Source organism: Etheostoma spectabile, chromosome 10 (assembly GCF_008692095.1).
Source record: "Etheostoma spectabile isolate EspeVRDwgs_2016 chromosome 10, UIUC_Espe_1.0, whole genome shotgun sequence".
NCBI classification, from domain to species: Eukaryota; Metazoa; Chordata; class Actinopteri; order Perciformes; family Percidae; genus Etheostoma; species Etheostoma spectabile.
In genome coordinates, this window is record NC_045742.1 from 16938123 (window position 1) to 16962178 (window position 24056).

At 40.7% G+C, this 24056-nt stretch overlaps 1 protein-coding gene across 7 annotated transcripts in view; it reads right to left on the reverse strand.

Moving 5' to 3' along the window:
• Positions 1 to 12076: 12076 nt before the first annotated feature.
• The window catches only part of LOC116696667 (protocadherin gamma-A11), a 55710-nt gene continuing 43730 nt past the window's right edge, over positions 12077 to 24056 (reverse strand). For 2 of the 7 annotated variants that reach the window (XM_032527764.1, XM_032527767.1), the window contains exons 2-5: positions 19368 to 19426; positions 18328 to 18381; positions 16131 to 16228; positions 12077 to 14265 (exon numbers count right to left, since the gene is read on the reverse strand). In XM_032527764.1, the coding sequence (XP_032383655.1) occupies positions 13982 to 14265; positions 16131 to 16228; positions 18328 to 18381; positions 19368 to 19426 (495 nt within the window). In that variant the 3' untranslated portion in view covers positions 12077 to 13981. The remainder of the gene's footprint in view (positions 14266 to 16130; positions 16229 to 18327; positions 18382 to 19367; positions 19427 to 24056) is intronic. The other 5 variants (XM_032527768.1, XM_032527765.1, XM_032527766.1 and 2 more) reach the window with 5 other exon arrangements.

The window sequence follows — 24056 nt, forward strand, 5'->3', positions numbered from 1 at the left end:
ACACACACACACACACACATTGTTTTCACAGTTCCCTTTGAGAGCATTAGTTATATTTTCATTTTATTGTGGAAGGAGGAATAGAAATCAGGAGTTTCTTTTTCTTGTGTGTGTGTGTGAGTGAGTGTGAGTCCCTCCTGCCCCCTATCTGTCCATACACATTGATGGAGGTAGAGCTGTTGTCAGTCAATTGACCTACATAAGATAAGCCTGCAGCCATCTTATTTCCTCCGGACAGTAAATATCTGGGTGTGGTCTATATATGTGTGTGTGTGTGTGTGTGTGTGTGTGTGTGTGTGTGTGTGTGACTGAGGCTATGCTTGCATGCATGTCTACATTTGTGTGTGTCCTATATGAGGTATAACCACATCTCAAAGAGGGTGCATGTGGGGTGAAGATAACAAGCCTATCCACAGTGACATTTAGAGGTTAAGCAGACCAGATTCTAACAAATACAGACATTTGAACCTCACAGAATGTGTTTGGTCAAAGTTCTAAAGATTTAAGTGAGCTGTTGATTAATCTGAGCAGTGATTCTTTCAAGTGCCTCTTTTGGTGATGGCCACTGATTCTTGGTGATTATTATGTAGAAATGACTGTGGATGTTAAGATTTTTCATGTTGATCTTTTTGATCTAACAAAACCAACATGGACACACCCACACACACAAACTCCTTTTGTAGTTGCTTAATCCACAGAAAACAATAGCTACAATCATAAAAATAGATTATTTGGCAAAGTCATCTATCTCGTAAAAATGCCAAATATTTTTGGGTTCCCGCCTCTCAGATTGGCTTCTTCGCTGTTTTATATTAAACAATAATGAATTGGTCAGACAAAACACTTTAAACAAATCACTTTGTCAGTTCTGGGAAATTGTGATGGCGATTTTTTATAATTCGCTGAGTATCTATATTAATTGGTTAAAGAAGCTTGGAGTAAATATTCAGAAAAGGGTTTTAGGGGAGAAACTGCAAGGTAACAATGAAGTTGGCACACACTGGGAGTATCTGGTGCCTGACCCATCATTTATCTGTAAAAGCTAAATTGAATTCTGAATTTCCAAATGCACTTATCTACCGGATAATAGCCATCTTTCTTCTGATGTGCGATAATAAACTGCTGAGGGTGAAGAACAGACTTGCACTACCAACCCCCAAACATACCCCAACAATTCCAAGCATCTTGTTAGAGGCAATGACATCATTCTTTGGCCTGGTAACTATGGTTACACTTACCTCCTGCTGGCAAGAATCAGCACCCACACCCGACTTTCCTTGATTTTTCTTTTTTTCTAATCCCTGCCTGTCTCGTCTGCTTTCCTCACCTCTCTGCCAGCTCTAACTCACTTTGCTCCCTCTATCATGTCTCTCTCTTCTCTCATCTCTCCCCTTCATATTTATTTTCTTTTTGTTTTTAGCGGCATTCCTCTCTGCACTCCCTTCTCTATTTCTTGTCCTCTCTGCCTATTCCCACTGCTTGCTATTTCTCACAACATGCTGGGCTTAATGTAATTTGTCTTTTATGGTTTCCTCCACCTCTGGTTTACCTTTTAAAATGGATGCTGCAGTGGCATTACCAGAAGAAAGATCACAACAAATGCAGAGGTAGAGCTGACCTACACAGACAAAGGAAACACAGATGTGAACATGTCATAGCTGCAGCTAAAAAGGTAGTGCATCTTAAACAAAGGGCAATGACACAGTGAATGTTACTCAGTCAGGCATGGTAAATAGGGATTGCAGTAGAGCCAATGAGAAGAAAAGATCAGGCCTATAAACAATGGCTGAACTGAGATCATTGGACAGTTGCAGCTGGACCGTGCAGGCAGAATTAGTCACCACTGTATACTGATAATGTAAACGACAGATGGATCAAGTGCTGCATTAAAATCTATTTCAACGCCTTCTGCTGAAAGGAAGAGTAAAGTGCTGTGAAAAGCAACATCCCATATGCAGTCACTGTGAAGAAAAACATGATGATGGGGGCAGTGCACTGCATTGCAATCCGTTTTGCAGACAGGCTTGGTGGGTGGGGGGTAAAAGAGGAGTATTAAGAGCCATTGTGCAGCTTTATTATTGTAAGCAGCTTACAGTCCCTGTGCCGGGCTGCTTCTTAATGTGGGGGGGACAGAGAAAGGACAAAGAGGCGACACAGAGGATGAGACCAGGAGAGGCAAGAGCTGGCAAGGAGGACAGGAGGATGGGGAGACTCATCTTGGTGTTCTCCCATGTTGAAAGGTGTTTGTTTTTTGTCTATCTTTCAATGTCAAATCACCAAGCCTCTTTTTTCTCTCTAATAAACATTAATTACATGTTTTTTTTTCATTTTCCTCCCTTTCTTCACGCCAGTGTCTCTCACCTAACAGTGATCTACTCCCTGTGATGCTAACATGTGCCCCCCTGTTGCTACATGTTACCAGCGAGGTGACTGCCACCACCATCTCTCTCTATCACCCAACTGAGTCAGAGAGAGAGGAAGGGAGAGGGGGAAACGGATGATGGAGGTTGCCATGGAAACTGGGAGTCTGTTGCTGGCCGACATCATCTGTTGTTGCTCAACGCGGAGCAGGCACATAAATATTTGAGCTTTATGGACATGAGCAGATGAATAACACAAACTGCTCTCTGGACCTCCACCACCGCCACCTCAGATAGAAAATACAGAGAGGTCACTAAAGGGGGAGAGGAGGGAAGGCAAGGATGGGATGGATGAAAAGGTGGGGTCACAAAGGGAGACTGACAGGCTGCCATTTTATCTAGGGCACAGAGTGTCTGAGGTTAAAAAAAGAGAGATGAAGAAATGGATGTAGGGACAATGATAGTAAAAAAAATGGAAGACAACAACAGATTTTGACCACATTTGTGTGCTTACAGAAATGCAGAGAAGATGATAGGAGGCAGAGAACAAAGAAAAAGATAGAGGGCAAGTGGGTGATGTGCCATGAGAGAAGTAAATTATGGCACTGAAGCTTGTTTTCTTTTCTCTTCCACCCTCCTTTTATCTCCCTCATTTCTCAGAACGTACTGCAGTATTTTCTTATTATCTTCTTGGAGGGTTGTTTCCACTCCCTGCTGTTGACACACACACACACACACACACACACACACACACACACACACACACACACACACACACACACACACACACACACACACACACACACAAACAAGCTTGTCATGATTCATCCGGATTTCCAAATGAGACAGTGAATTGATTTGGGAAGTTTAATTGTGCACAGTGTGACTGCACTGCATCAAAGAGCACAGAAACTAGAACAAATATGGCGTTTGTATCTTTACTGGCTTTCAACTCTGTGTCGTGAGGCTTCTTGGATTTTCCTGCAATCTTAAAATACATGTGGTTTCTTTAATAAATGCTAGAATGTGCCTGAATGTGTGAATATTTCCTTCTACATCTTTATTTGTTATGATGATCAGTTTAAACCTCTTGTATTTGAGTATTTCCCATGGTCCAAGAGTAAATTCCCAGAAGTGTGTGTCCTCCACTGCTGATGGGTTTAACACCTGTCCCATAGGTCCTGGCATGCAGCGGAGTCTCTCGTGTCTCACCAACACTGCTGACATTCAGACTACTGTCAGAATGTGAGATATGGCTCTTAAAATATTCCTATGGTCCTAATAAATTCAGATAAAGATAATGATCTGTTTAGGTCAAGTTTGTTATTCTCTGGTGAATATGAAAATATGCCACTTTCTCGTATAATATCCAGTTGATCTGTCTGGATACATGACTGACTGACTCAGTTGTTTTGTTAGTGGGTTTTGATGTCAATCTTAATGGTGGTTGGTTGTCCTTTCATTCCAGACATTTGTGGAGTTTCTAATAAAGAAGAACATAACACCTGATATGGCAAAACATTATTCCGCATTGCTGTATTGTTCCCAATTCTTCTTCAACTCCACTTTGGTATAGAAACTACAAATGGTCTTTCTCCTGTTGCCATGACCATGTGCAATTAAAGATTTGAGAATGAGATACAGTAGCAGTGTGCTAGTAGTTTTTCATAATTTTTAACTGGTTATTGCTGCCTGGTATCGGCAACAAATTTATGGATGCATGTGCTTTAACATTAAAAAGCTTTTTTTAATCAGGTGGGGTCTTACAGGAACATATTTTCTGCCAAAAATAGAACAGTGCTGGCTATTTCACATACGACATTTCTGTAGGCTATTTGTCTTTTGTCTTTTGTCTTGTTCCAGCTAGGCGTGGCTCTGCTGTAAATAAAAGAAACAGTTCAACATTTTTGGGAAATATGGTTATTTGCCTGATACCACTTTCAGACATTATGGAGGCGTTGACGTTCTGACATACGGAAGAGGATTAGTGGCCACATGTACAGGTATTTGAGTTGACTTCATTCTTTCTTTAATTTTCACAACAGCAGTTCCTTTTTCAGAGTGGCTTAAGATTTTTCAAATTCTGAATATAGTTTGTTTTTGATTGTTTTTTTAGAAAATCTTCCTTTATCTCAACCACTGCATTTGTTTTCTTTGATCAAACAGCCAGCAAAATATGTAACAACATCCTATAAAGGCAGTTGTTTTTTCAAGATGGACTCCCTCAGAGTTTGCATTCCAGCCTCAAGTATCAGACTGGGGGAGAGAGCAGGGAGCAACTTGATGGTGCATGCTTATTAGCCTGAAATATCCATGTGGCAGCTGCACCATTTCCACGGCAACACCTGTCGCCATGGCGCTGAGTTGTCGACATGCCTCTGTGTCAGAGTCTGCATGTCTGAGGCGCTGCACATTCACAGCGTTTCCTGCCTCTGAAAACACACAATCACACTCATTTCCCCAACTAATGCCTTGGCATGTGCAAAATCTCCCACATGCAGTGCAGCATCCTTCATATGCAGTGGTGTCAACATGTAGACACACACACACACACACCTCTGTAACAGTTGAAGACATTGTTGAAAGTAAGAGGCAGACAGAAAAGGATTCTTTAGCTTGGTGGCGTCTTTGTTGCATCCTTGCATATTCAATTCTCTGCTTTCCACCCTGCTACCTCCTCGCTCCATTCCTTCTCTCGCCAATCAGATGGGGAATTGTGCGTTTCCATGACAACCACAAAGGTGGAGGAAATAGATTTGATACTCTACACTGTCTGTGCTAGGGCTGTGGTAGATGCATGTGTGTGAGTTCTGGATAGTGTGGAGGGGTTGCTTATTGTGTGTACGGCTTGTAAAGAAAGATTGGGGTTAGGGTTGAGAGTGGTTTGTATGCAGGATATATACACTGCATATATGTATATATATATATTACACAAACAAATCTGTGTGTGTTGGAGACAGTGTAAGAATGGGGGCAGGAGATGCCCTTAAACAACACTGGACCAGATGGAAGCTTTTGATCTCCTCACAATGTTTGATTTTGGCGAGGGAACGGAAACCAAATTTAAGCCCATTAGGTTGCTCTTCATTCATTGTTTTCTGCCCCTTACCTGTTAGCAGATTACATGCTTTGTTTTGCACATTTGACCCTTGACTTGTAATCTAGTAGTAGTGACACCTGAAGCAAACATGAGAGGACACTTCTCCCTCTCATGTTCTTTTCCACCTTGCTGCAGCAAAATCATAATGGCCCAATCAACCCTTCTTCTCTGTAACAATAATTTCAACTCTCACTAACCTCATGTCTGTCTTTCCCCCTTCATTCCTGTCTCTCAGTCTCCCCCCTGTCTGATTTCCATCCTCCCAGCTGAGAAAACAGGCGCGAGAGCTCTTGGCAGAGATGAGGGAGAAAGAGAGGGAGCTTTTCAGATGAAGAGAAAAAGGGTTTGCTGCTTTGAAAGGGGGCATTGTGGTGTTCTTCCACATTGCTACAGCTCCATCTCTGTGATTAAGTTGAGCCAGCAGCCAGCACATTACTGTGTCTCTTTAAATCAGGGTACTGTTAGCCTTAGCAACGTTCAGGCTCCAGTGCTCCAATGCTCCTGCTCAATAGCCTCCTCCTCTTCTTTCAGCCAAAGACCACTGAACTCCCTGTTAAGTCTGCCTGATGGGCACATTCCTCTCAGCTGAAATAATACAAAAACAGGCCTTTTGGAAATTATATAAGAACTAGAAAATGCATTTCCTGCAGAAGATGTTTGTGAATGTTGAATTGCTAAATTGCATAAGATAAAGTGGATGATTATATAAATCTGTAAGAAAAAGGTGAAGTAGTGAGTTGGAAAAGTGGGAGTGGAATTAATATGAATTTTATTGAAAGTTAAATAACACCACTAATGTAAAAAAAGATGTGGAATATTTAAAGGTTTTTTGAAAAGCTGACACTAAACTAATGATTGGCTTCAAAAGTTCAATAATGCCAGAAGATTCAATACAATTTTATTTATATTATCAAATCATAACAATAACTATCTCAAGATACTTTACAGAAAGAGTAGGTCTTGACCACCTTATAATTTACAAAGACCCAACAATTTTCCACGAGCAAGCATTTGGTGCAACCGTGGCGAGAAAAAACTTGTTTTTAGGCAGAAACCTTGTGTGGTGAGGAAAACTTCCTTTTAGGAAGAAACCCTGAAAAGACCCAGGCTCTTTGTGGACGGCATCTGTCACTGATGGTTTGGACACAGACACTGATGCAGATATACAGATAAAGAGAAATACGATTAAGAATAATTTTAGCAGCTGGAATGACGAACAGTGGCAGTTATAGTAACAATAAAGATAGTGGAACTATGACTAGAAATAATAGTTGTAGCACTTCAGGGCGTAGTGGGGCGATGCAGGGTGTTGTGTGGCGAAGCGCTGTGGGGCATAGCAGGGCATAGCAGGATGTAGGTTGGCGTGGCGGGGCAGAGCAGGGCGTTGTGGGGCGTAGCAGGGCACAGCAGGGCGTTGAGCAAGACCATGGTAGGTGCCACCCCAATCCAAGGAAAACTGCAAGGCAAGAAAACATGAGAACTCCGGGGAATAATAAGTTTATCTCTGGGGCAAATAAGTTAGTAACAAGCATTTCTGGGACATGAATGCACGCAGATGGAAAGAGAGACAAGATCAGCGTGTCAATGGAAGTCCCATGGGAATCCAGACCTATAGCAGCATGAATATGAGCTGGTCCAAGGGTAAGGTACTATGAGCTCTTTAAGATATGGTGCCTGACCATTAAGAGCTTTATAGGTCAGGAGAAGGATTGTAAATTCAATTTTAGATTTTATAGTAAGCCAGTGCAAAGACAGTAATACATGAGAAACATGATCTTTTTTCTTAGTTCTTGTCAGAACATGCACTGCAGCATTGTGGATCAACTGGAGAGTCTTAAGTTACTTGTTTGAGCAGCCTGATAATAAGAAATTACAATAGCCCTGCCTTGAAGTAACAAATGCATGGACTAGTTTTACTGCATTGTTAAGAGACAGGATGTGCCTAATTTTGGCAAAATGTAGAACATTGTTTGGTTTGAATTTATTTTTTAGCTGTCTAAAAAAATTATTGGTATGTTTAAAAAATGTCATAAAAAGTAAGTGTATGTTATGTCACAAAAAGTGTTAGTCATACTCTACTATGTCGAGTTTACAGTTGAATATGTACTATGTATATATATACAGATGGCTATTACTATAAACAGAATTCTTACAGATAGATTATATATAATAAGTTAGGCTAAAATGAGCAGTATAACAATGAATTTAAAAAAGTCATAGCATAGTATGTTGGAAAAGAAGTAATAAAAAAGGCAGTATAGTATGATGAAAAAAGTAATGAAAAAGTAGTTTACATGGAAGAGCGTGCGCCCCAAGTAAAGAGGCTCTCTCCTTGCCGCAGCTGCCACCATCAACGATCCAACCTGGGGCTTTTTGCTGCATGTCATTCAAATACATGCCTGAAGTGCCAAAACAAATCTTCATAGTAAATTATGTCGAAAAAAGTTAGTGTAGCATGTTAAAAAAATCATAGTGTAGTATGTTGAAAAATGGATTAAGAAAAGTCATAGTATAGTATAAATAAGTGATAAAAGAAGTCAGGGTATAGTATGTCAAAAAAGTCATGCAAAATTCAAAGTATAGTATGTCAAAAAACTGATTAAAAAGTCATGGTATAGTATGTCAAAAAAGTCATAAACAAGTCTTATTATAGTATGACGACGAATGTCATAATGTAACATGCCGGAAAAGTCACAGAATAGTAGGTCGAAAAAATGATAAAAATTTGAAAGTATAGTTTGTTGAAAGAAAGTGATAAAAAGTCAAAGTGAAGTATGTCGAAAAAGGTGGTATGAAAGTCAGTGTACTATGTCCAAAAAAGTAATAAAAGGTCATAGTTTAGTATTTCAAAAAAAGTGATTAAAAAAGTCAAAGTATAGTATGTCGCAAGAAGGTGATATAAAAGTCATAGTATAGCATGTCGATAACAGGTATAGTATGCTATGTTTAAAAAAAGTGATAAAAAGTCATAATAAAGCGTGTCCATAAAGGTGTTATAAAAGTCATAGTGTAGGATGTCGACAAAAAAGTGAGAAAAAAGTGTAGTATGTCGAAAAAAGGGTAAAAAAAGTCAATGAATAGTATAACAAAAAAAGTATAGCATATTGCTAAAAGTCATATTATAGAAAGCTGCTGAATCTGTATTCATACAAATATGTTCAATATAACGTGTTTAGCAAAACATAGGTTGATTACAAATGTAGGACAAAACGTATGGAATGTGTTTTTATACTCAATCAGTGGATGTTACTTTATAATTGTTGTCGTTCAGGGCAGTTAGGGTGTATTTTTACAGCTGGAGAGTCAACAGAGAAAATATCCCAAACCTTTCGCTCCCTTTTAATTTTTCATGAGGACCATCAAGCTAATCTTTTTTTTTCTCTCTGCACTGCATACAAAAAAATTACGTTAACCCACTGCTGTCTGTATGTGGGTCTCTGAGACGTCCTCATGTAATCTCCACTAACTATTAGTGTGTCATTTGGATTTAGGTCCTGCTTCACTTGACTGTTGCGCTGTACATATATACATTTGATCCCACATCCAGATTAAGCTGGTCTTTATCCCTGCTGTGTTCCAGTGTGCATATCCACAAAGCAGTGCTCTGTCCTCCAACATGTGGTGACCCAACACACTGCAGAGACAGCTGCAGGATGGGAGGAAGGATGGGGGCAGGGAAGGAAGAAGAGAGGAAGTCAGAGTGGGAGGATGAGGGGGAGCGTTCCTTCCTTTCGCTGGGCTGTTACGGGAGGAGTGAAAAAAAAGGCGTAGAACAGGCGCGGAATCTCACTTCCTTTCCCGCCACAACCAGCTGTTACATCACATCCTGCTCTTTCCTTACATAGACCACATGTATCCTTCTCGACCTGAAATGAGATCCTAATTTCCTCTTGCTGGTCCGGCCTGGCAGCTCACACACTGAGAGAGAGAGGGAAATTGCTGCTCTACTTTTACAGTATTCTGTTGACAATACATTCAATTAAGAGACTATTCAAGAAATTTGCAATTCAGCAGTTTTCTCTGTCATTTCCAGGCTGTCTGACTAACGTTATTATCGCTCACAGACAGTCCATTGTCAAGTTCCAGTCTGCTACTGCTTCCCCTCTTTGGACAACCATGCTGTACATCATTGGTTTAAAGTGTTTTGCCTGTGTGTGTCACTCTAAGTCTATTGTGTATATAAATGTGTGTGTGTGTGTAATCAGTAGGAATGTGCTTAATTAAGCGGATAGGGTGGGGGGCATAAAGGGGGCAATAAAAGAACAATCTTGCCATTCTGCTGGGTCTCACCTCCAGGAAATGGATGACACATGGGGACAATGAGGACAATGAAGACAGCAGGAATCTCTGTGAGTCCCAGGATGACAAACATCAGCTGACAAAGTAACTCTAAAGCTTTTGTAAAGCCTAATATTAAGTATATTGTACCCATATGTACATTTCCTTTGATTGTAACCATCTCAAATGGAAGCTCATACTTTGCAGATCTCTAGTGAATCATACTGGGACAAACCCACAACGTGTTATTACCTCTGACTCATCCACTTGTCTGTGTGTGTGTGTGTGTGTGTGTGTGTGTTCGTGTGTAATATTCTCCTCCCGGCTCTTGCATGTTTCCGGCGTATGTCTCTCTCAGAGTTGGCAGGTTTGGTTTTTGGTGGAATATGTTTGTCTTCTTGCAGGTCATTCAGCTCAGCTAGGCCCTGAGCGGAGCCAATAATGGCCACTGCATAGATCTGTAATTAAGATGTAGAGAGAGTGGATACAGAGACAAGCATCCAGCGGCTGGGGCTGACAGTAGCCATGGCAACCACATATCACAATGAGAAGGGTGAGAGGAGACGGCCATTTTGGGTTTGTGAGTCTGCAGTGTTTGATGTTGAAATGCTGCTGTGTGAATTGTGGAGGTAGAATTTAATAGGAAAAAAATATATGTTTTAAATAGATGAGGATTTTTCTTTTAAATTGAAAAGAGCTTTTTCCAGTGTTCTCTCACAGCTTGTGTTCTTTTGTCATCTTCAGACAGCAACCTCACTGTAACTGTAAATATGCATTGGACAGCACTCCTGATTCATGAACACTCACATCATCTCCATCCCTCAAGCTCCTCAGTCCGTCCTTCCATCCCCCAACATCTGCTGCCGTGAGTTAAAGCTTGCTTCTTTTGTTTTGCTTAGTGACATCCCATGTGCTATTTATAGGGACTATGTAATTGTGTAAGACCTTGTGAAAGGCACAAAGAGCCAGAGCAGGCTGCCATGTTCCCTGTAGTGGCCCCAGGATCCGTGAGAGGAAAGCTAAAGAACATGTGACTCTAATATGATGAGCTAGGGGAAGAGACAGCGAGGTTAAGTGGAATGAGAATGTTTTTACTTTACTCAATGTCTTGTTACCAATAATCATGCACTATAAGGTCAGGTGGGCTATTCTATGTTATTAATTATATATATTAATATATTAATAACACATACTGTATAAAGTATATACTAATATTTGTATTATTTATCAGTATGTGAGAACAAATTGACAACAGTTCTTGTTTGTACTAGGTTTTTAAATCACCTAATTGAAAGATTATGGATGAAACAATGTATTAAATACATTATAAAGCTAAAATCTTTTTTTTTTTCCTGTTCGGGGTGAAGTTATTTTCTTCCTGCAATGTTTTTTTTTTAATTGATAATTATAATCAAGTCAAAGACGGTTGTACAACTCAAGTAGACTCATAGTTAAGTGGATTTGTCGAATTTAGTATGAATTATATATTACTAGCATATGTGTCCCAATTAATTACTCCCATGCATGATGTGATGAAGGAACAGCAGTTGAAAGTGTAGTAAGTCTATGTTAATTTAACTGGAAATAATATTTTGTTATTTTATCTGCCACGCAGCCACAAAAAACACCTTAAAATGGACAAGGGATGGAGCAAAGATTTCTGGGAAAACATTAGGAAAGTTGCTAAATGTGGGTTACACAGACCAAAAGCCCAATGCTTACAGCATTTAATACTTTTCACAGGTGAGTCTCATGAATTAATAGGATTAGCAGTGTAAATAACGCACAAAGTTAACTCACTCAAACTGTAGCCTGCATGAATATTACAAACAACACACACACAGTATGTTTAAATGATTTCAGAATATTTTTATTTGAAATGTCAGTGTTCAAGAGAAAATAAAACAGCAATATAAATATTAGCATAAAAATAAGAGTAACACAAGGGTATAGCGTGGGGGCTAAGCATTTGATAAGAAAGATAATACAGCAGGATAGAGTAGTATTAATTCAGCAGCGGACGGACTTACACATATATAATATTTATAATCATTTGTTCATATGGACAGAAAGAGAATGAGAGGCATTCTTTCACAAATGCACAAGATAAAATCACCGCAAAAGAACATTAAGAGGTTACAGAAGGATAGAAACATTTCAATTTTTTTTCTTTACAGGGTGATAAAAGATAGAGAGAAAATGAACACAAAAATATGCGCAACACATATCACAAGTTAACTAGTCTACGTGTGTCACTTTGTTTACTTATCTAAAGTTGTCTTTAATTTATTTACACTGAAGAGTTAGTTGGCTTCCATGGTGCTTAGTTATTACATTGCAACACAAACTGTTGAACATCTCAGATTTTATTCGTTATTGATATCTTTTTTTTTTACTGTGGTTTTCTTTTTTTTTTTTGAAAAACAAAATGCAACACATTCCAGTAGTAAGCCACGCCTTGTGGAGAGGGACTTTTATTTTGAAAATGTTGGACGTGGTCCCTACTATACAAACAACTGGCTCATACCATTGACAGGACTTGTGTTTATTTACAGTGGGAAAAAGCCTCAAAGGGATCAGGGAGAGGAGGGCAGCGGTGAGTGGTAGAGGGGCTAAGGTTTCCCATTGATTTCAATGGAGGAGGGATATTTAAAAAGGGCTCTCGAGTCGTATTTCCTCACCAACAGGGATAGCTGTTGTGGGCTCTGTTGACCTCTACCTGGGTCAGTGCATTCGAGAAAGTTTAAGGGGTGGACAGGTCAACAGTCGTTCCTCTGTACATTCAGTGGATAGAGCCAAGGTTGTTTACCACCCCCTGGTCGATGTAATGATGCCACCTCAGTCTGTGTACCCCTCACCACACCCTTTCCACCCCCCTGACCCAGCCTGCAAGCTGCCTTTTCTCATGCAGTTGTTTCTGGCCAGAGGCCTGACAGACAGATAGATGGCAACGTAAAGACTTCATATGTTTTACAAACAATTCCTCTATGCTATCGAATCATTATCTCCCAAAGATAAACAAAAAAAAACATGTTACTGGGTCACATCAAGAAGTTTCTTCAACGCTTCAGGATAGTGAGGGTTAATACTCTGCCGAGGCCCTAAAGGCCTGCAAAGTGTCTAGAGACTCCTAAGCATGTAAGTTTTCCACATCTATGCGTTTTAAAGTGATTACTACCCCTACATCATCTTATCTTCATCAATACGAACAGTGCATTTCTCTTTGTTTGGCTCTCAACATAGGGTAGTGAGTGAGGGGAGGACACAAGATGGGTGTGAGGAGGGGAGGGTAGAGGGTGCTGGGCAGCAGGACATGTTTGTGCCCATCTGGAGGTGTTATACAAGAAGCCAGTCCCTGCTGCTATACCACCTGCATGGCTTGTAACTCCATGACAACACCCTCTGCCAGCCCTTCCTCTGGGTGCATGCTCAGGTCATAAAAATATCAGGAGAATAAAATCTTATTTTTTTAAACTATGATTACAAAAGTAATTCTCATTTTGTGTCAAAAATGCTACATGTGCATTATATTGACCTGCGATTGGAGTGAGGATAACAGATTAAGGATGTCCTATTTGCTTTTGCAATGCATAGTTTTGTAACTCTAACCTAGTAAATGTAGTTTGAACCTTAAAGAGCATGCAGAAGATTTGTTTAATACCTGTCAAACAACAGCCTTATATCCACAAGACTTATGGTTTAAGACCCTGCAAGGCTGACCCTATATAGGAATCTAATGGATGGCAACTAGCGTACTTTACAATAGCGGACTTTCCACCTCAGGGAAAGAGCACAATAAATCCAACATGAAAGACATTAACATTTCATCTCTGAATACATCAATGTGTATAGCCTTGTCATCCAAGCAAGGTTCTTAAACTGAATCTCTTTGTCTAAGTTTTCTTGATTTTGCCAAAAAAATTAAAAATAAACATCACAATTACCCCCCATACCCTGCCAAAATGATCTCACGACAAAGATTATGTGAGCAATACTAGACCTTTAGCACAGCACGGGTTATCAACACCAACAAAAGCCTTCAGCACATTCAAGACAATTTCAAAGAACCATCAACATCCATTCAACGTCCACGTGGTCAAAAGTGATTTGCTGTCATTATTTAGACCGTGGCTAACATGACTGACAGCAGAGCAGTAAGATACCTAATGGGGGGGTATGGGGGGTGGAATTTCTCATCGGATCAGGCCAGGTTTAGTATTCCTCTACCTCTCTCCATCCAACTCTACTTCTTCTCCTTCTTGGTGGACTTCTTCTTGGAGGCAGGGGTCTGGGCAGCCTTGGGGGGCTCGGGCTGGGCCGAGGCCTGGGGCGGGGGCAGCGCCTGCTGGGCGGCCTGCTGGGCCGTGGCCTGCTGCTGCTGGGGGTTGGAGGTGAGGGTGGCCGTGCTACCAGGGATGTAGACGTTCTGGCGATAGTCGGGCACGTGCTGCAGGGTGAACTGGGGGCTGTAGCGGGTGCTCAGGCCCATGGTGCCAGGTCCCAGGGTGGCCGTAGCCTCGCTGACTTCTGGGGGAAAGAGAGACAGAGCGGGGAAATAAGGGGTAAGGAGGGAGAGGAGAAAGGGATGAAACTTGTTAGACAACAGGAAGTTTTAGTGTGACAGTGTTACATTAAAGTAGTGAAATGAAAATGGGTCATAAAAGGAGATCAAATCAAGAGAAAAGGTACTTGATTAAAGGGAGATTTTGTGTGAACATTACATTTGATTTAAACATATTCCACTGCTCAGGCAAAACATGAGGTTGCAGTGAGCTGAACTAAAAAGGTGCATAATCAAAAGAAAGATATTTTTTTCCTTAAAACAAAAATGTGTGCCTAGCATACTCTTCTGTGTTTCTATTACCATGCGCTTAGTGTGTGTGTGTGATGTGCAAACATGACGTAGCTGCTCAGCTCATAATTCTCCCACAGCCACTGCATTGCAGAGCCAGACACACAAACGCTCCCTCCCCCATCCTGTAGTTCCACTCAGCCTACAGTATATAAACATACATATGCACACAAAAACGTTCATGCTAACTTGCTTCCAAAGAGCCAAAGCAATAGCTGAATCGTTCTGCTCTTACACAGTGCTTTGTTAGTTGGTTACAGATTTGCTTTTACACTGTGGTTATCAAAACAGTGACAGTAAGAACAGAGGAGAGTCAACCTTCCCTTTTCACACGTGCTGTTTAGTCTTTCCTTCCTGATGTTACCAACTGTTCATTCTGTCAAACTTTGTGCTGAGATGCAGGTTAACACTGTGCCACAGACAGAGCATTTTTCTCTCTCCGTCTCTCTGTTCCCTACGATGGAAAAATTCCACACCACGTCCGGTGCAGTGTCCAAGAGGGGGGAGGGTATGATTGTGTGTGTGTAGAGGGAGGGAGATTTGATGTGTCAGTGGTTTAATTTACAGTGGAAACAATGACTTCAGTCTATTTGGCTTTGTCATTTCTGCGTATTTTGTGTTTGATTGTCACTATATTTACTGCTTTCAAGGCCAAATGTATTGGTATTTTTCCATGTTAATACTAAGGCTTCCACAGTAAAAGCCCAAAGATGAATCACTGTGTCCGTCAGTGCTAAGTAGGCAGAAACTGCAGGAATAGAGAAATAAGACAGTAGAAAGAGGACATGTCGTGCAATGAGAATCTTTAGTTGTGTATGGGCCCAAAGGTTGCATATTACATAACTTTTCATGTTAAAAGGTAAAGCTACTCTATTGTAACATACATGTAGCAAAATTCATTCCCTGCATTTAACCCATCCCTCCAGGGAGCAGTGGGCAGCCATTTACAGCACCCGGGGACCAACTCCAGATCTGAGCCAGTGCCTTGATCAAGGACATTGGCTGGAGAACCTAATACGTGTTTTTTGATGGTGGGAGATGGTGGGAGCACCTGGAGGAAACCCACGCAAACTTGGGGAGAACATATATAAACTCCACAAAGAAAGGCCCGGAACAACCTGGATTCCGACCCAGAACCTTCTTGCTGTGAGGCCACAGTGCCATTAGGTGTTGTCCAATGGTTTCTCTATGCCTTCTGCTTATAGTAAAACACGTGTGATCAGCGTTTAGATTGGAAACATGCATCTCTGTCATGTTGTTGAATTCAATACATCATCTATACCTTTTATCTAAGAGACCGCAGGTAATTACATCCACTGTCTGAACATCCTCTGGATAATTATTAGCATACAACCATGACAACAATGAGAGCTTCATCAATGAGTGAGTCTGGACAGTTGCCATCCTATCAAACATGAACCTAAATAAACAACTCCTGCCCACGCTCCCTTGCTAAGCTTATGAAGAGAAAGAAATTGTTTTGTAAAGAAGAAAATAAATTGATAGAAGGGAGGAAAAGATGACTAGGTATAGAACTCACCGTTGGCTGCAGCCATCAGGGCCTGGAGCTGCTCAGCCTCAGTTGGTGGCTGGGGCCAGGGGCCAGTTCCCATGGCAACCTCAGGTCCTCCAGTTGCCCTATGGCGAAAACGAGGAAAGAACAATTGTCAATAACTGGTGGTTCATCCTCTCAAATGTGTGTGCTTAGCTCACTGGTTTGACAGTTGGTGGTTTATGATGTAAAGGCAAAGCAGCTGATGGCAGAGTACACAACCTGAGGGGAACTCAGCAAATATAACAAGTAGCATGTATAGTTTACAAACAGGGTGTTCCTCACACAAACCCGCACTCTTAAACCCACTCTTGTCTGTCTGCACGCAGACACACAGTAGCAAGCGTGTTTGCACATTCACACACAGTCAACATTGTACAACATTCACTCTCTCCAGCATGACCATGAGCACTGCGCCGTCTAGTAAATCTGATTAAATATTTAATGATCCCACCTTTAAAGGAAATGGCTGTCTACATAGTCAGCTCAGTAGGCACTGAACATTTCCATCTGGCAAAACTTCCTCTTCAAAGGCTTGCTTATTTAAAGTCTGCAATTTGCATGTGGGGGCAACAAAGGAGAAAGCAGACCTGCGATCTATTATGCTCACCTACTTATTTCCATTCCCACACACCAGCACAGGCTCCACAGCTGACAACTAGGTCACAATGCTTTAATCCTGGCTCTGCTCCTGTTCCCAAGGAGCAAATACACCTCCATCTTTGGATTTTTACGTGGTGCTTTTTATCGGTCATTAAACTGCAGTACATTATCTTCATACTACTGGTACACTATGTCAGAAAACCTGCAGAAGTCACAAAAAGTCCTATAAAAACATCATGGTTGCTGCTTCTAGAGTTTTTCCAGAGTAAAAACTAAATATATGATTTTTGCTGATCTCTCAACCTTCTAAATGTGATTAGTGACAGCTCCAAAGAGGACAGTGAATAAAACGGTAAGGTCCAGGCCCTACTTTCTGACAAATACAGGCATGTACAGTGTTAAAAACATAGAAAATAATGAGGAACACTATTTAAAACCAACTAAAAAAAACCTTGGACAAATTGGTCTACTTCAGGGAATTAAGATAAAGTAAAGGACACAACAAGGGGAAAGGGTAAAAGGAATGCTAACATAAATACTGGGATTTGTTGAAGAGCAGGTTGCCAGATCCCACTGCCAAAACTCTGAAGTGGTTTTTTTAGTTCGGCGCCAGAGAGACACTGAGGGAGAGAAACATGTAGCCTACAGTCTGTGCCAGGCAGCCAATGAGAAACACGTTGGGTAAGAGCATGGTCAGTAAAGCCAGGGCAGCCATTTTCTGCCTCTACACATCACGTTAGAGAAAAGGGAATGCTTAATTTGAGTTAAATTGGCAACTATCTGTACTTATCACATCCTGTAGTCGTGTTAAGTGCTCCCTGCGGTCAGGATTATCACTTCCCTTTTGGCTATATTGTGAACTGTGGTCCAGAGGGATGTCCTTGGTTGGCCAGACAGGGCTATTGTTTATCCTCTGCCACCTTACAGTACATGACATGTTTTATCTCTAAGAATGGCCTTCCTTGCTTATTTTTCATTCAATTTTCTAGAAAATAACTTAATTTAAGTCCACTCAGCCAGTCACATGGTGATATGATGTCATCTGACCTCAAGAGTTTAATGTGTGGAGTACTATTTACTTTTGCATTGTGTCTTTCTTGTTGATAAATCACATGAAAAAAGCCACGTGGTGATGTTGAACTACAACCATCACAGACATACATCAAAGGCAACACCGTATGATAAGCCAGTCTCCAAGGAGAGAAAACAAGAGCTCTCAAGGTATAATAACTATATGTACGATATAGCACACATACAAGGCGTAACAAATCTACAAAACACTGCACACAAACTCAAAAGTGTCACGCTCCTTTCTACACCACAGCAGGCATTGTGGCCTATGCACATCGATCAACAAACCCCATCAAACTTTTAGGGAGATTAACAGAAGCTATGGGTTAGGTACATCTACACACAGCACAGCACTCAACTGCAGTGCACTACCTAGAAGATTTTAGCCACTCTCTGCCCTTATCAGCTGATAAGGTCCCTCTTCCACCAAACGGTGACTTGAAAAAACTGAACACTAATCAGTTTCTAAGGACAGAAAGTGACCATATAGTTTCTACATCTAAATTAGTACCTTGTCCCACTCTTCGGCGTCCATCGTATGTGTGTACCGTATGGCATGTGGGGGCTAAAAAAACAACAAGTTACGTATACAGTCTGAAAGAACCATTGTATATTTGACTAATGGCTTGAGTTAGTATAAGAAAAATGCTGAGATATTGTGTTCTAGATTTCTGTGGAAAATATGTTGAGTCTGCCATATCTATTTAAAATACCAGGGATGGGAAGTTAGTTTAATTTTTCTCCACCACTAACATAAATTATGTCCAATGTATCCATAATTCCAGTGGTTTTCTATAACGACAGTGGCGTGTGTCTAACATTTTCCTGCCTTGGCTCAACAGTGCATTTTGCCACAGCTGGTATGTTTCAGGGAGAAGCCTTGACTCATAGAATGTGTTGTGCAATCATTGTTGGCAAAAACTGTTACTATGCACACTTGATTTTAGGCCACACAATATGGACAAATAGCAATCATCAACCATTTACATACACACTCACTAAAACACACAACTGAAGTGAACAAACACAATTAATCTGTCATTAAAGCAACCTCTGAGATGGCAGAAACTACAGAGAGTGCAAGAAGGATAAAAACACTATCCCATCCCCCCACTAGCTCTGGTCACCGTCCCTCATCAATAGTAGTGAGTGATGGCGCACAGGCTCAGAGAGTGCAGAGAGGAGATGAACAGGAGGGGAGGGGGAGGGGAAGCTGTGGCAGCCATTTTATAAAGCAGCCTGGAACCAGGCAGAGATGCTCATTCAGGAGTGTTAATCAAGAATCTGAATTCACTGAGGAGAATCATGCAATGAAATCATCACTACATTACTACAGCGTTTTTCACTGTAATGACTTTAATTTAGATGGTTCTAGTGTGATTTTGATGTTATCAGTCCTTTACAATCACCCCTTTACAGTTCTTACAGCACCCACTACCATCCCCCTTTGTTTTTATTCCTTATCCTTTTTCACTCCCTCTGTCTTTACGATAAGCTTGGCCTGTGCAGCACAACAACATGTCCTTGAAATTACGGGCATCTCAGACTCACCCACTAGGTCCGGGTCTCGGTCCCTGTGTGAAGCGCCAGTCATTGTTGGGGGGCTTTTGCTGTGAAGAGAACAGAAGATGCAACATTATTCATGTGTTTCATTGCAACAGCAAGGCATTTCTGAGGTGTAACTTGCTTTGTGGCTGACACATCAATTTTTTTGATGTTTTTCTATGATTTAGAAAACCTTTTACATTTTTCAGCGAGCCTCAACAAAGGGTTACAGATGGAAACAAATATCTGTATGCTCAGGCATCCATGTTGTTCCAAAAGCTGTGGAGCATAAAATGCTGCAGGGGAACAAACGCACGCACACACAGACACACGCACGCAAACGCACACAATCAAAAAGAGAACTGCAGGATCACATAACTGAGAAATTCCCTATATAATAATGTAATAAGATGCACAGTCTAAAATACTAAATTTAACAGCTCATAGGTAAAAAAATAAAATAAATGACACTCCCACAAGACTTTTTGAGGGACAGATTGGTGAGCTTTCCTGCTAATTGAGTAACTACGGGGCCTTTAATAAGCATTCACTTTTTAATAGATGTAAGATAATGCTGTTTATTATTTTGATACCCAAAAATCATGGAGACAAGGCAACGATGGTGGCTCAGCAGTAATAACAGTCTCTCTTTTCTCTGTGCCCCTTCTACTCTCTATTAATGTCTTCAAGCCCATAGCACTCTTGTCCATCGCTACCTCACTGGCCATACCACCATGTCTTTTCCATCTCTCTAGCTCTTTCCCTCTCTCTCAGGCTCTCTTGTTGTGCAGTGATGCAGTGAATAGAGCCTTGGCTTGGCTCCAGATTCTGCCGCCTAATCGACACAAGAGAGAGAGGCCAGCAGGATGATGTGCTGCATTATTAAAAGAGCTGTTTTACCCAAGGGAATGATGGAAAGAAGCAGAGCAGGACAGAAAACATAACGTGAAAATACCGACACAAAAGGAACAGTCATGACTGGAGCATTTACTTGAATGCAGGTAAACAAGGAACAAATGCACCAGTGAATGGTGACTTACTGAATGTACAAAGGAAGGAAACACATGATGTCAAAACAAGTGAAATTGGGAAAAGTGTTCAGTATCCATGCAGACTAAACAAGTGACTGCCAGCCCATGAAAAGTGAATTACCGAGAACATAACAGCAACTTGAATGGGTGAGTATAAATGGCTGACTGGATTCAATTTCATCCAAAATGGTCTGTTCTACCTTGGTGGGGAGTCAAGTCTCTAGAACAATCATAACTTATCATTTTTAGAAAACTATAGTGGATGAGGATGATAAGAGGAGATGTTTGAACTTGTGTCCTCCTTTTAGAGCAAAGCCTGACCAATGTTTCAAGTCTAAAAATGTACTGAAATAAGTGCATATGTATGTGGACATTTAGTCTCTCTGAGCTTTGGTAGAGAGATAAAAGGATCAGCACTATGTGGAGGCAAACATAGAGAGGCCCAGCATTCCAGCTGTGTGACTCGATCTCACCACACAGACACAAAGTTTTCATTTCCAAGGTCTAATCTCACTGCAGGCATGTGGAGTAAAGGGTAACAAACTGGAATATTGGGTCACACTGCCTTCTTAACGTAAACAGTACTCTACTCCTGCATGCTTCATTATGGACAACTCTGCTACACCTACACATCACAAGCAAACAGGTTATATCCAAGAATGTAAATCTCTTCTGCTCAAGAAGATAGTCAAACTAAGGGAATACATCTTTTCACTCAACTGATCCACAAACTGTTAAAAGTTGCTGAATTTTTAGGTTAAGATTGTTTGGACAACATTTGGCAGGAAAAACAAATCTTTAAGCCAGGTTTAATGTCACAAAGGCATCAACATCTAAATGACCTAAGCTCCAATTATCTTTAGATCTGCTTGTTTTTGTTGTCTCTGAAGTGACTTGAGCACTTACGATAGATGAGATGAAGATATTCAAAATGCAAAATACTTTTTTTTCAGAGTGCAAGCTTGATTTAAAAGGCATGAGATAGAGAGAGAAGGTCAAAAACACTACTCAGGGACACTAGGCCAATGGAGAGAGATGAAGGGATTACAGTTCTGTGGGCCTGGATTCTCATCCAATTGAAATACTTTCATACCTTCATACAATGTCAGCCTGCTTCTTTTACATCTTTAAGTTTAACCAAAGAGCTGTGAGGGTTCCCCAGGTGAATTACGACTTGTCTGAGTTTGTCAGCTACCAAAACACAATGTCTGTCAGCTGAAGTACTATCATTTTAAGAGAATAGATGGATATTTATTATGTGAGTTATGCATTCATCAGGGGGTATAAACTAGACTACTCATCCAATATGTGTGCTAAAACATCTGGTTGACGACTTCTCTATCATGATACATAAAGGTTTATCCAGGTGTCCTTCTGACAGGGCTGACAATATACATTACATGCAAAAGCTTCCTTCACACATATGTTCCATTAGCCTTTGTGTGTGTGTTAAGAAACTGAAGCTTCAGTTTTCTAACACACAAATTGTATTGGTGTGTAACTGTGGCTGGAGTGCACTCAGTGCTCTGTCTGACAAGAGGAAGTCAAATCTGTTCTGTTGCTCTGATAACCTTCAGCGTACTCGCAAATGCAAACCATATAACCTTCAGCACATAAGCAATGATTGCGCCAGTAGAAATCTAAAAAAGATACATAGAAAAATACGATGTGTAACCACTAAAATGCTGGATTCATTACATTGCTTTTCATTACAAGGGAAAGACTAAGCAAGTGACAAGAGAAAAGCATGTGTGGTGCTTGAATTTAACATTCGTCTTCCTTAAACAAACATGACTCCATTCACCTAACAGTTTTCCTGAGCCAGTTTGTCACATGTGCAGCTTCATCATCAAAAGAATATTTACAAAACAGCTCTGCAAGCCATAGTCAACACGTGCCAAACCTTATAAACTCCCACCGACTCAAACACTGAAAAACTACTTTCAGATCCTGCTTTATATCTAAGACTTTGCTGGTATGGAGAGGGAATAATTGCAAAAATGGAAGTAAGACGGCAATTAAGTTGGTTAGTCAAGCTCATGACTTCAGGTTTCTATGTCCATTAATCATGGAAGTATTTATCTTTCAATGCAAAGAGGTATGTGTTGCAGGCCAATTGGTAAAAAATAAACCTTTTATTTACAAATGTTTCTAAAAAACCTTCAATATAATTCCCCCCCAAAACTTTCTGTTAGCACATAGTTAAACAGAGTGTATCAAAACAGCACACTGTACATGAATAGAAAATACAAAGAAGGGCAGTGGGAAGTGACTGACAATTGTGCACTAAGGTCCCAGGGACATACTAAAATTACACACTATTGGAGACTCCTCGTGCCTGATGTTTTGTACACACAATCTCACACACAATCATATAAACAGTTATGGCTGCTGCTCTGAAGCCATTATAGGCTGCAACGTCTGTCACTATGGCACAGATGTAAGAAGACACCCTTCCTTTCGCTTTGTCTATCCCTCTATGCCTTTTCCTCTGTTGTCCTCATTGCACACGTGTTACTAAAACAGGGTGACAGATGGTACTCTGCTAACCTCAGAAACATCTTAATTCAGCACAGAGAGTGCCAATGTAAAACAGATTGATGAGAAACAGGAGACTCTTATGGATTTTTAACAGACACAAGGGCAAACATCCTGTTGCGTGAAGAAATAGTTATCCCCAAAATACTACAGCAACAATAATGAGCTTCAATCAAACTCTACATTTAACATGATGAACCCTCATACCTTTCTTTTTGTTGAATCCCCTAAAGTGACTCGTCCAAGTGAGAGCACTGGCAGCCATCTTCTATCCCTGACACTGCTAAACCCTAAACACTGAATGCGTTGGCTGTGTCTAATGCATCATTATCTGGTTGGCTTTGCTTCACCCCCCCCCCTCTAAACACTTGGAAAAAAGGCACTTCTTACCATGATCTAAGAATGGAAAATATAAATATCTGCCCAGAAGTCAAAAAAATTAAGCAAAAACAGCCTCACTCATGTGATGCTGAGTCCTGGAACCAATCACCAAAAGTTCATAGGACAACAGGAAATCAGGGGTCAGGCCAGTGACCCCATGAATTCCTGTTTTTCAACTACTGCTTTATTCTTTGACTCCCCCGACCCCACCCCTCTTTCCATTTTCTTTCCTTGGCCATTTTCCTCTCCCTAACCTTCCATCTCTCCCTTGGTCTTCGTGTTCCCCTCTGTCTCCCAACCATTCCACTGGGCCAACTCTGCAGGTTATTTTCAAGTGCTTGTATCCTCCTCTCCATCTATTAGAAGCACTTATGTTTCCCCCTTTTTCCTTACTTTTCCATTTCTTCTTAACCACCTTCTTTCTGCCTGACTTTCTCTTTATCTGTTTCTTTCTTATCCATAAAGAACAGTTCATCTCTGTCAGTTTAGTTACTTGAAGTCAGAGATAGTAACCACATTTGCCTATGCCTTAAAAGTTTAAATATGTAGATGTTATTTACTCTGCCCAAACCTGTTGAGTAGCTACGTGATAGAGAATCTAGGTTAGCTGTCCACTGTTAAGAGTAAAAGCATCCAAACCATGGCTTTAAACTACCATACAATATCCAAACGGCATGTAAAAAACATTTGTTGAGATACTTAATGCATTTCTAAAACCCATTCTATAGATACCATAACACCTGTA